Source organism: Plecotus auritus (genome assembly GCF_963455305.1).
Source record: "Plecotus auritus genome assembly, chromosome: 1".
Classification (NCBI taxonomy): domain Eukaryota; kingdom Metazoa; phylum Chordata; class Mammalia; order Chiroptera; family Vespertilionidae; genus Plecotus; species Plecotus auritus.
In genome coordinates this window covers 51,540,989-51,555,661 of record NC_137770.1, presented here as the reverse complement: position 1 = coordinate 51,555,661, position 14,673 = coordinate 51,540,989, and the positions used below count along the sequence as shown (strand labels likewise).

The following is a 14,673-nucleotide window of genomic DNA, read 5'->3' as shown; positions in this document are numbered from 1 at the left end:
AAGGAAGAAGAGGGTGGGGAGAGGAAGATGCAAGAAGGGGAAATGGGGCCTAGTGACAAGGCCTACTTGAGAACTCTCTGGTGGACGCCAGTCAGGTCAGCACTGGAAGGTGGTGGAGAAGATGGCAGAGAGGGAATACACATTCCTCCAAGTCTGGTCTGAAAGAGGGTACCTCCCACCTGGGGTCCAGATGATGAACTTGAGGTCCCTGAGGGGCATTCAGGGGAAGGTGTCCAGGAAGAAGCTGGGCATTGGGGAGTGGGCCAGAGCTATCAAATTTGGAGTCATCGTATAGGTGGAAACAGGAGTTGTGCAAATGATGCGGTGGCCAGGAGAGGGTTCGGAGTCTTAGGGAAGAAGACTACTGAGAAGACGAGACTAAACGCAGCCCAGAGGTCAAGCAGACAAGCACTGGCAAGTGAGTATTGAATTTCACACTCACTGCAGTGGCCAGAGAATGCCCTGAGTGTGGGGAGTGGAGATAAGTGTGTAGACAACTCTTTAAAAAAGGTTGCTTATGAAATGGAGGAGAAAGAGAGGGCAGAGGCTAGAGAAGGGAGAAGGATTAAGCCTATTTCACCACTAATGGAATAAGATAGGAAGTGGGAAAGGCTAAATTTGTTGACCTAGAACAATATCAAAGCCACTGCATCTACAGGGTGTGCCCACCATTTCACCCTCCCACCTCTCCCTACTTGCAGAAACAGGAAGCCATTCTTCTGGCTTTGCTTATTTTTCAGCTTCATAAAAATGGTGGCATACTGCATGTGGTGTCAATGGTGTCATTTCATGTTTTCCCCCTCACTCAACATTATGCTTCTAGCATCCATTGAATGATCATCCACGATCTTTCATATTCTCCGCTAATTAATAATCCATTGTGTGGCTATACATATATCATTTTTTTACTTATCCTCTTCTCAGTGATCATTTGGATGGTTTCCACTTCTTTTATTATTAGAATACCATTTCTATGAACTGTTTTTTGTACATGTATCCCGACACACACGTGAAAGATTTTGTCTAGGACAGTGGTATTCAAAGTGTGGCCCACCGACGAATAGTTTGCAAATTGTCACTGGTCCAGACAAGGTAGATACAGAAATTGGGAGTAAGCATTTAGAGACACATATAGCACTTTGCTATTCAGTGTGAGAAGCGCAACTCATTTTCGAGTACTTACCTCTATTCGACATAATTATGTATCATATCTATCCTCTATGTGCTTTTGTTTGTCCATTTTTGTGCTTCTTTCTGTGTTTTTTTTTTTGTTTTTTTTTTACTTTTCTTATTGTTCATACACACACTTATATTTTTATAATGGCTACCTTGAGACTTTACTATGTCTACCTAACAAATTCTAACATAAGTCAACATTTTAACCTTCCTCTACTAATATAAACCCTAATTTCAAGCATTCTGTCAAATCTAACATTATTTTCTTCAGTTTTCAGTTGTCCTTTTTTATCCTCACAATTAAAACTTCATCATTATTTTAAATAGAAAATGTTTATGTTTGCCTAATGTTTTTTTTTGAAATGGTAAAAGGCTTTATTTTTTTTCTATTTTTTTTTATTGTTTAAAGTGTTACTCATAGTAGTACATATATCTCCTTTTTTTCCCCCCATTGACTTTCCCCCAGCCTCCCCCACCCCCTGTCGCATGCCCTCATCCCACCCGCCAGTGTCTTGTGTCCATTGGTGTGCTTATATGCATGCATACAAGTCCTTCGGTTGATCTCTTTACCCCCCTCCCCAACACTCTCCAGCCATCCCACTGTAATTTGACTGTCTGTTCGATGCTTTACTGCCTCTGCATCTATCTTTTTGTTCATCAGGTTATAGTGTTCTTTATTTTCCATAAATGAGTGAGATCATGTGGTATTTTTCTTTCATTGCCTGGCTTATTTCACTTAGCATAATGCTCTCCAGCTCCATCCATGCTGCTGCAAATGGTAAGAATTCCTTTTTTATAGCAGCATAGTATTCCATTATGTAGATGTACCACAGTTTTCTAATCCACTCATCTGCTGATGGACATCCAAATCTTAGCTATGGTGCATTGTGCTGCTATGAACATAGGGGTGCATATATCTTTTCTGATTGTTGTTTCTAGTTTCTTGGGATATATTACTAGATGTGGGATTGCTGGGTCAAATGGGAGTTCCAATTTTAGTTTTTTGTGGAAACTCCATACTGTTCTCCAGAGTGGCTGCACCAGTCTGCATTCCCACCAGCAGTGCACGAGGGTTCCTTTTTCTCCACATCCTCTGTTTGCCTAATGTTAACTGATTTATTTGTTCCTATTACTTCTTACATTGAGATGTCCCTTCAGAGGTCATTTTCCTTAATTCTTAAGTATATCCTTTAGAAATTCCATTAAAAAAGATCTGCTGGTATTTGATTGTTTTGTTTTTGTTGGGTTTTTTTTTTTTTTTTTTGCTTTGTTTTACCTGAATCTTTTACCCTCATTCTTTTTTTTTTTTTAAATATAGAATGCTTCACAAATATTTGTGTCATCCTTGTGCAGAGGCCATGCTAATCTTCTCTGTATCGTTCCAATTTTAGTATATGTGCTGCTGAAGCAAGCACTACCCTCATTCTTGAAATGCAATTTTCCTGAGTACACAACTATTTTTTTTCCCTCAGTTCTTTGTAGATAATATTCTATTGAACATTGGCTTCCATTGTTTTGTTTTGTTTTAAATTCTTTATTGTTGAAAGTATTACATATGTCCCCTTTTTTCTCCATTGACCTCTTCCAGCCCGCCCCTCCCCCCAGGCCTTCACCCCCCTATTGTCTGTGTCCATTGGTTATGCTTATATGCATACAAGTTCTTTGGATGATCTCTTACCTCTCCCCCACACCCAACCCTCCCCTGCCCCATTGTTGTTTTGAGAAGTATAATTACTGTTTGTTTCTTGTTTTGTAGGTGATCTCTTTTCTCTCTGGCTGGTTTTTAAGATCTCTTTGTCTTTGGTACTTTAGAGTTTAACTATAATGTGGCTAGGTATGGATTTATTTTCTTTTGTTTTCTGTTTGATGTACACTGTCCTTTCAGTTTCTGTTTTTACATCAGTTCTGAAAATTCTCAGCTATTCTTTTCAAATGTTGCCTCTCTATTGTCGCTGTTCTTTCCTCTGAGATTTCAAATAGACCTATGTTAGGTTTTCTTTCTTTAATCCTCATTCTCTTATCCTCTCATATTTCTATGTCTGTCACTTTGTGGTACTCTAGCTAATTTTTTCCAGCTCAGTATTCCAATTCTTCAAGTCTTTCCTCTGCAGTGTATAATCTGCTGTTTAGTCCATTCATTGAGTTTTAAATTTCTACAAGGATAGATTGTATTTCTTAAAGTTCTATCTGGTTCCTTTTAGAATTTGCCTGGTCATTTTTGACACTCTCTTGTTGCTTGCTCATTCTTGTGATTCTACCTTTTATTTCTATATACATTCCATTTATTTTATAGTCAACATCTGATCATTTAAATATCTTATGTTTTTGAACATCTAAATCCTGCTAGCCTCTGATTGAAATACTGATATGTGTACTTGCTTTTAGGAGCAGTCCTTCTATTGAACTTGCTGCTCACTGATCCAGTTCTAAATTCATTTCATTGGCTTTTGGGGTGGGACAGATTATGCTAAAGGAGTTACTACCCTTACTCATTTTCTATGAGTCCAAAATTGTTTTTAAAAATAATATTTTTTTCAAGAGCCCAGTTTTGTAGTGGGAGGGCTTTTGGAAAACCAGGTCCACCACACTCCAGGAAGCTGACAGTAAATTTTTAACCCTGGGTCTCGGGTTGAAATTTCAAAGAAATCATGGGAATAAGGAAATGGTTATAACCTGTTTCTCAGGGGTCTTAGGCATCAGAGTTTGGGCCGGGGCCTAGAGAAGCCACTCTACATATCTCTAAGGTACAAAGAAAACCAGTTTGGGGCTGGAGCTGGCTCATACTGTCTCACAAGAGTCAACTGTGTGCATCTCTTCACAACTCTGATTTCAGTGGCATGTTCATGGCTTGAAATTGGAAAATACTAGAAACTAGGGTTTTGTTTTGAGACCCAGTTGTTAGACATTTATCAGCATATGATTGGGCAAAACACTCCACAGTTTGGCCCTACTCATGAATATCCCACGTACATAACCGTCTGTGTGAACTCTCTGCTCCTTCCAGAGTGAACAGTGAATTGTCCCTGATAAATGCACTAATTCTGGCCCTAACCCCCTGCTATGGATGACTAAACCCGGGGTGGACTCCTCCCCTACCCTCACTCCTTCCCCACCCCTCTCAGACACTTCCCCCACTCACAGCAGCCCTTGTCCCTCACTGGTTCAAAGCCTTGACTGATCCCATTGACTGTGCTAGATATCTTGTTTGAACAGTCTTTGAGGAGCTGCATTCAGAATGACCTACCCAAGGTCACACCATGAATTGGTGGCAGAGCCAGTTTGAACATGAAGCATAAGACATCTATTATTGAACTTTTTCTGAGATAGCAATTACTGCCCACCATTCACATATGTAGTAAAAATGTATATGTTTATTTTGTTAAGTCATGCCAAGTGTTTAATAACAATAAATGGTTCAATTAGAAAGTCAGGGCAATGAGTGGCTATGAGATAGGATGTGATTAATTGCTCTGCCACCAATTCATGCTGTGACCTTGGGTGTGTTATTCTGAATGCGGCTCCTTACCATCACTGTGTCTATCCCCAGTCCTCACCTAATATCTCCCTACAAAAGATTAAGAATAGCCATTGGTTGACCTTAACTAAAATCCTCCAGCCCTCCAGTTCCACATTTGTAAAACTAGACCAGATGATCTGCAAAGAGCCTTCCAGAACTCTTATTTGGTGGCTTGATGTCTTGTTTCCACAAACTGTAAGCTCCTTGGGGCAGGGTCTCCTCAGAGAGGCAATCCAGTATAATGGAAAGAGGATAGGCTTTGATGTTGAATGTATCTGTATTGAATCTCAGCTCCACCACCTACTGGTTGCTTTGCCCTGAACAAAGCACTTGATAGAGGAAATAATTAAGTCTGCTTCACGAGGTGGCTTGAGGATTAACTGAGATAATGTCTGAAGAGCACCAGGCATAGTATTTGGCACATGGCAAGGGTCCCCCGCCGGTGGGTCTGTGGGTCCTCTGCAGCACCATGCCATCATGGCTGCAGAGCTGGTATGTGTGGCCTAAAAATCCATCAGAGTGAGTGATCTGACACATTTTGCCTTCTTTTTTATTTAGACTGTGGTCAGAAGTTTCAGCCCCTGGGTTTTGGGGAGACCATGCCCTCCCTCCATTTTCAAGACCACTCTAACTCCCAAAGCAGAGAGACAGTGGTTCTCAACTCTCATTCCTTTCCCCTTTACAAGGCTGTTTCTTTATGAACCCAACCAGCAGCCCAAGCCCCATGAGGGGGTTTCCGAGGCCTGGGCCAAGAGTGGGAGAAACAGAGGGCAGAGAGAGCCGCCTGGGCCCTGCTGCAGGTGGGCCTCCTGTGCATAAATAAAGGATAGGCATACAAGAAAGGCAAGTGGGAGGATCTGGCATCCAGCAGATGATTTCCTTTTTCTTTTCAGAGAAAGTTGAATTTACAGGAATGCAAGAGGGTGAGGTAATTTTAAATCTTCAACAAACTCATCTAAGAGCAGGAGATGGGACCAGCTCTGGGAAGGTTTAACTCTGCAAAGGCCTGTAGCCCCACCTGGCCTTCCCAAGCCAACCCTGGACCCTCACCCAAAGGCCCAGCAAGACATTTCCTTTCCCACCCATTGGGTTTTCAGGGGGTCTCGAAAGCATCATCTCGTAGACTGGAAGCCATAGCCCCAGACACCCGGATTGTTACTGGGATTTCTTTACCTTTTGATAATCAGATTCTTAACTGGGAGAGAAATAGCCCTAAAACTCACCAACAAATTCTGGTGTGCCAAAAATGTTCTTAAATTCAACTCCATCTTCTATTTCGTGAGCAAGGCCAAAGTCAATTAGCTTGATGTGTGGAATGGGAATATTCTTGTCTAACAACATAATGTTTTCTGGCTGGAGAACAAAAAACAAAAAAAAAGGAAAGGAAGAAGAAAAAGACAGTAATTAAAGCCCTGTTTTGTGTTTTTGCTTTGGGGCTGGGGTGGAGTTTGGTGTTCTTTTTTCAGAGACTAAAACAACATAAACTATTCTTGTTTTTTTGTGTCCTCAGTCTTCTCCTGTGAACTCAAAAATAGGCACAGCACTGAGGGCAAGACCCGGGTTTTACCAAACCTGCTGCTCCTGCTGCTCTCAGCACAACTGGAGACCCTGTCTTTAATACCCTTTCTGTTTCTGAATGGCACATTCCTTCAATGCAGTGCCTCTGTTTTCTCATCTGTCAAGTGCGGCCAGGACGCTACCTACAGCATTTCCCATAAACAAAACCACTTGGTTTACACTTGGTTAACTGGCCTTTGTCTCTCTGACCACCTCTTTCCCCTAGCAGGTCAGCTTCCTGTTGACAACACTCTTCTCCTCTAGACTATGGGTGTGGCTCACCAGTCTCTATCTATGTGTTTAACTAATTTTGGGCCCCAGCAGGGCACAGAAAAAAATGGACCTGATTTCCAGGGAAAATATAATGGTTCAAGTTACTTCTAGCAAATGGCTGTCAGATCTGGCACAACAATGCGGGGGTGCAGTAGTTGGGGGACAGCCCTACTCTGGCCTCACACACTCTGGCTCCCAGTGAGGCTAGAACAGGATCTTGAGGCTACCCTTCTCATTCCCACCCATCTGCTCCGAGTACCCAGTGGGCGAGCAGGTCCGTCTGCTTCATTCTTTCTTCCCACTCCCCACCATGACTTTCCTAGACTCCAACTGGAAGTGGAACACCCTGAGAACATACATCCACACAAAAACTTGTACACAAATGTCACAGTAGCATATTCATAATAGCCCCAAAGTGGACACAAGTGTCCATCAACTGATGAGTAAACAAAATGTGGTGTATCCATATGGTGGAATACTATCTATATATATATAAAAGGCTAATATGCTAAGAATCCGTCGACTGGTAGCTATGATGCGCACTGACCACCAGGGGGCAGACGCTCAATGCAGGAGCTGCTGAGCTGCGGTGACTTGGCAGCGGTGGTTCTCAGGTGACACACTCCGAAACCAGACAGGAGGGAGCCCGATTCCTCGTGGGGCTGTGTAATTCCACCTTTGACCGTGGATTATGTTGTTGCTGGGGTACTGTCAGCCCCGAATCTGGTTTACTGCACACTTGCATTTGCGTTCCACACCCTGTGTCCTGTATGACAGCAACTTTGCAGAGTGCCCTCTCGCACTCCGGGACCCCTCGGGGGATGTCGGAGAGCCAGTTTCAGCCCGATCTCCGCAGGCCAAGCCGAGGGACCCCACCTGCTAGAGGGACCTTGCTCACTCTGCAGACGCCCTTCGAGCCAAGGCTCCACACCAGGAGTGGCAGACTGGGGAGGTTGGCTCCAGGGCATGTCCAGCATGTCTCACTCAGTCCCGCCCTGCCGGCCACCTTCTAATTAATTTCCTTTCAATGTGCACAAATCTGTGCACCGGGTCACTAGTTCAGCCATAAAAAAGGAATGAAGGCAAAGAAAAAGAAAAGGGAGGTGGTGGCAGTGGCAGCATTGTGGGTCCAGTGGCGCAGGGATTGGCCGAAGCAGTGGAAACATCAAGTTCCCAAGGCCTCAGCAAGAGCCCGCCCAGCGCATGACAGTTGGCCTGGGTGCGATCGGCAGTGAGAAGGTGTCCTCTGCAGTCCCACCTTCTGAGACCATAGCCAGGCTGCACCTCTGGAGCCAGAATGCACCTCCATGCTCCTCACAGCCTATGTGGCCGCAGCTCTCCTCACACACACCATGACAAAGAAACACAAAAAGTCCTTCAGCCAGAGCCTGTCTGGGTGGGAGCTCTTTATCTACAACCACCGACCGAAGGCAGGATCATTCACCACCACTAGGAGTTTGTGGGGCACATGGCCAAGAGCAGGAGTTTGGTCCTGCTCTTCCACCTAGTCTCTTATGGGTTCCTGGCTGGATTCTTCACATTCACAATGTGGGCTATGCCTCAGACTGTCAATGATGGGTTCCAAAATATCAAGACCAGGTTTTTAGTTCAGGACTTAAATTTTTTTACAAAACTAGTGTCAGTGTTGGAATAGTCATTCAGTGTGTCTAATCCAGAGTCCTATACAGGGCACACTGAAGACCGTGAGATGTTTCCAAAGCCATTTGCTTTAGAAGGACAGAAGAACCTCAGTCTGCCCTGATGGAGAACTCTTTGAACAGAAGGGGCTAGTGTATGTGGCATGTCAGTCTCCTATTACCTTACTTCAAGCATGCCATGGTGTGAATGATCCTGACTTTGGCCACTCCAGTGGACACCCTTGTATTCTTGTGTAAATGAACAGAATAATTGGGTTAAAGCCTCAAGGAGAACCAAGGATGGATGGCTTTCCTAAGGGTGAAAACAACTCTATCAGCTTATCCTCCCAAGAGAAATATAGACTTAAAATATTTTCCATATTATGGGGAAAACTGCATGTGAGGTATCTGCAGCCATTAGTTGCTATCCAGCTCAACTTTGGTGCTAGCAGTACCCCCCAAAAAGTAATAGTCGAGTGCAAGATTATTGAATCACCCAACGTAAAAAACCACAATGATCATGACAAGTTTTTAGACAGAGTTGCATTCAAAATCACAATGCGGGGTGTGGGACAGGGGGTAGGGAGTGGGGAGAGAATGGGAGATAGCTGTAATACTATTAACAATAAAAATATTTTTTTAAGAAGAGAAACAAAACAAAATTACAATGTATGTATAGTAGGAGTTAGGAGATCTCCACTCTGCTGGAATGCCTTCTTGACAAGCTTCTTTCCCCTTCCCACCAGCTCCAACTCATCCACATTGGAGTGTCTTCTTGAGCCCTTGCCCCCAACACATGTAGCTACTTGTTTCCACCCAAGGGCCAGCATGGTACCCTGGCATGCCTCTGGCAGAGAACCAACTGTACTGTGATTACTTCTTTATGTGTCCTCTTCCCACTATCCTGAAGCCACATGACTGGGGCTAGGGACCTTCTTCTCATTTCCATCCCTAACACCAAGGAGTGGCTGGGAATGTGGTAGGGGCTCAGAAATTGTTCACTGGACAAATGAAGGATTGAACCAATGGAATCACAGATGCATCTCTGGTATATCCCGCTTTTAGGGAATCACTATAGATGATGGTTCAGAGCCTTAGAACCTGGGTTCGAATCCTACTTGTGCCATTTACCAGCAGTCTGACACTGGGCAAGATACTCAGCCTCTGGGGTCTCCCCTATGAATTAGAAATAATAATAAAGCCTACCTCAAGAGGATCACACAAGGCATATAAAGTGGCCTGCGGCTGTTATCAACATCTGTCATTATTTCCTTGATCATGTATCTCCTCCCCAGAGTGAGAGTCTTTATTTTATCATCTGCCTATTGAACTCCTACCTATCCTTCCAAGCCCAGCAAAAATTCTATCTCCTCCAAGAAGCATCATCTGAATACCCAGTCCAGCCCTTCTTCCTTCTCCCAGCTCCACATTCGTGCAGCAATCTCAACCTGCAGCACCAACACTGCCCAGAATTCTGTGTGCCTGTCTTCCTGCCCCACTAGATTGCACATTGCCAAGGGCAGGGCCTGCTTCTCATGCTCTACCTGTGTTCCTAAAAGCATGCAGCCCTGGGTTTCACATAAAGCAAAACCTACAGTGCTTAGTTTGCAAAGCGATCACACTCATCTATTTGATTCTCACTCTCTGAGGCAGGTACCGTCATCACTCCTATTTTACAGATGAAGAAAATGAGACTCAGAGGCAGTGGAGCTGAGATTCAAGTTCAGGCTGACTCCAAATCCTATGTGTTTGCCCTTTTCCCACATTGCTTCCTTTCCACTAGTTGATGCAGAGATGCCCACTGGGATCACCCCTGCTGGCTGGCAAAGTGGTCATTTCCATCTCGGCACTAGTGCCTCATGAGCTTGCTGTTCCAGCTCCATGTTTTTCCCAGAAAACTCACAGCTTAGGGAAGGGCCCCAACTCAGCTGCCCTAGATTTGTTAAAGCATAGCCTCTAGCCACTCACTCATGCCTCCTCCTCCTCCTCTGGGGGAGAAAACCACTTCCTAGTGTCTGTATGCTCTTGTGGGGTACAGGGAGGGATATAAAAATTCACTTTCAAGGTCATGCCAGGACCACTGGCTTTCAGCCTTGGGCCAGTCAGCAATGCTAGCTTTGTAGTCTGTGCCACACAACAATTAGCATTTGTCATGGGCATTCCCCGCACAACAGCATATTAGGTCCTCACAGCCTCCAAGCTATAGATGGCCAGTGCCCCATCTAACCAGTGAGGAACCTGGGCCTGGATCCAGGCATTCTGAGCCCCAAGTTAAGGTTTGGGGGCCCCCATCTGAGCTAGCTGCCCATCAGAATCCCCTGGGGACTGTGTTAAAAATACCAACCGACTAAATCAACTCACCAGGAGCGAGACTCCAGAATTGATTTTGTTAAGCAAGTTCTCCAAAATCAGGCAGTGCCCAGAGTTTAGGAAACCAGAACTAAAGAGGGTCCTGTCATCAGAAAGACATGGGTTTGACTCCCACTTCTGCCCCCTGCTAGCTGTGTGGCCTTGGCCCCTCATCTGAAAAATGGGAATATTGATATGGTACTCTGAGGAGGCACAACAAAGCCCTCTAGCAACCTCTCCTTTCTAAAAAATGAGCACCACCATGGAACCTCCCTCACAGAGTTATTGGGGCGATAAAAAGAGTAAACAAATGCAGAGCATGCAGAGAGGAGCCTGTGTGTTTACCAATACATGTTGGCTGCTGTTATTATTACACCACTGCTGACACCACAACAGGCAGCCTGCAGAGAGCACTATCCTGTTTATAAAACACTTTCACCTACGGCGTCTCAGGAAATGTGTGTGCGCACTAGAGCTGGTGCCTACCGGTTCATGACAGCTGGTTGTTCAATTGGTAGAAATTTTGTCAGCCAATTATTAAAGAACTATCCTATCTAATAAAAGAGTAATATGCAAATTGTCCATCACTCCAACACAAGATGGCTGCCCCCATGTGGACACAAAATGGCCGCCACAAGATGGCCAGCAGGAGAGGGCAGTTGGGAGGGACCAGGCCTGCAAGGGAGGGCAGTTGTGGGCGATCAGGCCAGGAGGGGAGAGCAGTTGGGGGGGACCAGGCCTGCAAGGGAGGGCAGTTGGGGGCGATCAAGCCTGCAGGGGAGGGCAGTTAGGGGTGACCAGGCCAGCAGAGGAGGGAAGTTGGGGGCGACTGGGCCTGCAGGGAAGGGCAGTTGGGGGGGACCCAGGCCTGCAGGGGAGAGCAGTTGGGGGGGACCAGGCCTGCAGAGGAGAGAAGTTGGGGGGAACCATGCCTGCAGGGGAGGGCAGTTAGGGGTGACCAGGCCAGCAGGGGAGGGCAGTTAGGGGTGACCAGGCTGGCAGGGGAGCAGTTAAGCATCAATCAGGCTGCAAGGGAGTGGTTAGGGGGTGATCAGGCTGGCAGGCAGAAGCGGTTAGGGGCAATCAGGAAGGCAGGCAGGCGAGCAGTTGGGAGCCAGCAGTCCTGGATTGTGAGAGGGATGTCACCGACTGCCCGTTTAGGCACGATCCTATCAGGCCTAAACGGGCAGTCCGACATCCCTCGAGGGGTCCCAGATTGGAGAGGGTGCAGGCTGGGCTGAGGGACACCCCCCCCCCATGCACGAATTTCGTGCACCAGGCCTCTAGTGTAATAATATTATTTTAATATTAAAAATTAAATTATATAAACTTATATTTAAATAAATTATATTTAAAACTTATTGCTCCCTAATTTTCATTATATTTTAGTATTGAGGTTGGTTCTACCTTTTTTCTTTGTATTGGGGAAATACTACATAATGGTGGGCTCCTGCACCCCTCTTCCCAGCTCTAGTCAGTGACATCACGTTGGCATCTTGAAATTGGCCATGGTGGGTGCATTTACACTGTGGAAATTGGCAGAACTACAAATCAGGATTTGATTTATTGTCTTCTTAATTCTAGACTTAAGTGCTGGAGAAGATTAGGTAATCATGAAGATTAAACTTAAAAGAGTGCCGTGTCTGTAGCCATTGTTTTGTGAATAGCACAGCAAATTAAGGAAGTATTTTTTTAAAGAATAGTTTATTGATTTTTTAGAGAGAGGAAGTATTTTTTTTCCAATATGCAGAAACTATTATCCAGTTCATCAAAGAAGTTACTCATGTCATTGGCAAACAAGTAAACTTCCAGCACATGCTTTCACTGTTTCATTTTTATCTTACTTGTTAATGTAAATAAAATTATCCACTAACGTTCTTGTTGGAACTACACTCCTTTGTCCACTACACCCACAGGTTGGCTACTGATGCAAGACTGGCAAAATCCAAGGAAAGCTATGAGAATCAACTGGCTCTCTGGAATTTACAATAAAAAGTATTATATATTTATTATTTGTAAATTGTGTTATAAATCTTTATATCATAAAATTTACAATATAAGTGTGTCTGTGTACGTATATTTGTTTTTTTTCAGAGACCTGGCTGTTACCAGAATACCACAGCACAGAATCTCAGTAAAGCAGGTTACAGTCTATGTTTTCCAGATGAGAAACTGAGGAACAGAGAAGTTAAATAACTTACTCAAGGCCATACAACTAATAAGTAGTGGAGCTAGGGTGGAGCCCAGGTCTTCTTAGTGTCAAGGTACCTGCTCTGTCTAACACCCTTCACTGCTTCCAGAATCAAGATTCTTTCACTCCCACTGAGATCAGCTGTAGTGGGAGGGCTGATGGTGGAGCTGAGAATAGAACTTTAAAAGTACTGTTTGAACATGTGATATTTCAATGGGGGTCAGGCCTCGCCAGAGATCCAGAGTGGAGGCTGTGGCATCTAAGAATAGCAAGAGGCCTCTGAGCACCTAACATTGATGGCAAAGTCAACAAGGGAAAGAGATAAAGGGCACTGCAATTTTGTCTTAGGTTCCTCATCTGTAAAATAGGGGTCTTGATCAATCTACTCCAACCATATCAGCCTTACCCAGTGTCCTGCCACCCTGGGAATCTGCACAGCCTGCTAGCTAGGAAATGCCACCTTATTCATTCTCCTTTTGGATGCTTCCATGCCCACGTCCCTTCCCGAATTCTTCCAGAGGCAAGAGAGAAATAGGGAGAAATGTGGCCTTATGGAGAGGCTGTTAGCCCTGGCCAGTGTGGCTCAGTTGGTTGGAGCATTGTCCTGTACACCGAAAGGTCGCGGGTTCAATTCCTGGTCAGAGCACATTCCTAAGTTACGGGTACCATCTCCATTGAGGCATGTACCAGAGGCAACCGATCAATGTTCCTCTCCCATATTGATGTTTTTCTCTCTCTCTCTCCCTTCCTCTGTCTCTCAAATCATAAACATATCCTCCGGTGAGGATTAAGAAAAAAAATTCACAACCAGCACTTGCACGGAGTTTTAGAGTTTGCAGAGTCCTTTCATAAACAGTTACCTCCCTGGTCCCTCACTCCACTCCTGTAGGACAGGAAGGAAAGGCAGGTTTATCTCCACTCTCAAGATCTGGAAAGGTCAGAGACGTGACCTCCCCAACATTCCCCAACAGAGGCGAGACTCAAATGCAGGCTCAACTTCCAATCTTCTCCCTGTTCCCCTTTGCCACGTGGCCTCCTGCTGTATCTTTCAAGAATCAGCTGGTTGATTTAATACTCCCATTTCAACTCTTTTAATAACAGCTCCCCATCATTTAGTTTTTGCTACATTTTGTTCTTTTCCTCAACCATTCAGTTCAGTGTCCTCATTCACTTGTCCTCAGGTTACCCTAGGGTGGCCTTGCAAGAGTTAATGAAGCAACCAGCATGCATTTCTAGGCTCCAGGCTCACATCTGATGCAGGGCTGAGATGAAGGGGCCCATGGGGTACACTCTGAGGCTGGGGCAGGCTAAGCTTTGGGTATGAGGAACTGGAAACAGGTCCACCCCTCAGAACACACTGAGAGGGTAAAAATCAGGAAAGACTTGTATAAAAGCTTCTGTAGCGAAGTAAAATACTTCAGAGTACACATGGGCTGCTTAGGTAAGAATGTAAAGGGAAAGAAACAGAGAGAAAATTGTGAAAGCATATAGTTCTAAGCACCTGAAAACACACACACACACACACACCTGTTCATAAAAACCTGGAAAAAATGCACCAAATGTTAATAATTATGTTTTGGAGTAGAAACTTTGTAGGTAACTTCTCTGTACATTTCTGTATTTTCTATGAGTTATTATTTTTATAATAGCATAAAAGACCATCAATTTCATTTTTAAAATGTTTATGGGGTACCATTGGTTTCTTTCTTTCCCACATCGCTAGTATCATCTCCAATTGGCTTATAGTCTCCCATCCATCCTCTTCCCTCTGGGAGAACTAGAAATAGAACCAAGTAAATGTCTTCTATAAATTATTATTCATTTTCTTAAGTGTGATGATGGTACTGTGGGTTGTTAGGAGATAGACCTTAATCTTTGGAGATACATACAGAAGTGTTTAGAGTGAAGTATTAGGATGGCTATAGTTTTCTTTCAAATGATACCAAAAGTTTAAAAAAATCAGATCTGTATGC

General features: G+C 44.4%; 1 protein-coding gene and 1 pseudogene across 28 annotated transcripts in view; one reads left to right on the top strand and one right to left on the bottom strand.

Annotated features, from left to right (window-relative positions):
• The window catches only part of DAPK2 (death associated protein kinase 2), a gene marked incomplete at its 3' end in the record, with an annotated part of 124,831 nt that overhangs the window by 24,219 nt on the left and 85,939 nt on the right, over nt 1–14,673 (bottom strand). For all 27 annotated transcript variants that reach the window (XM_080676693.1, XM_080676706.1, XM_080676705.1 and 24 more), the window contains one exon: nt 5,917–6,046. In XM_080676693.1, the coding sequence (XP_080532819.1) occupies nt 5,917–6,034 (118 nt within the window). In that variant the 5' untranslated portion in view covers nt 6,035–6,046. The remainder of the gene's footprint in view (nt 1–5,916; nt 6,047–14,673) is intronic.
• LOC308254037 (sodium/potassium-transporting ATPase subunit beta-3-like) lies at nt 7,992–8,939 on the top strand (annotated as a pseudogene). The gene is made up of 2 exons: nt 7,992–8,661; nt 8,907–8,939. The product of its transcript is annotated as a sodium/potassium-transporting ATPase subunit beta-3-like (transcript).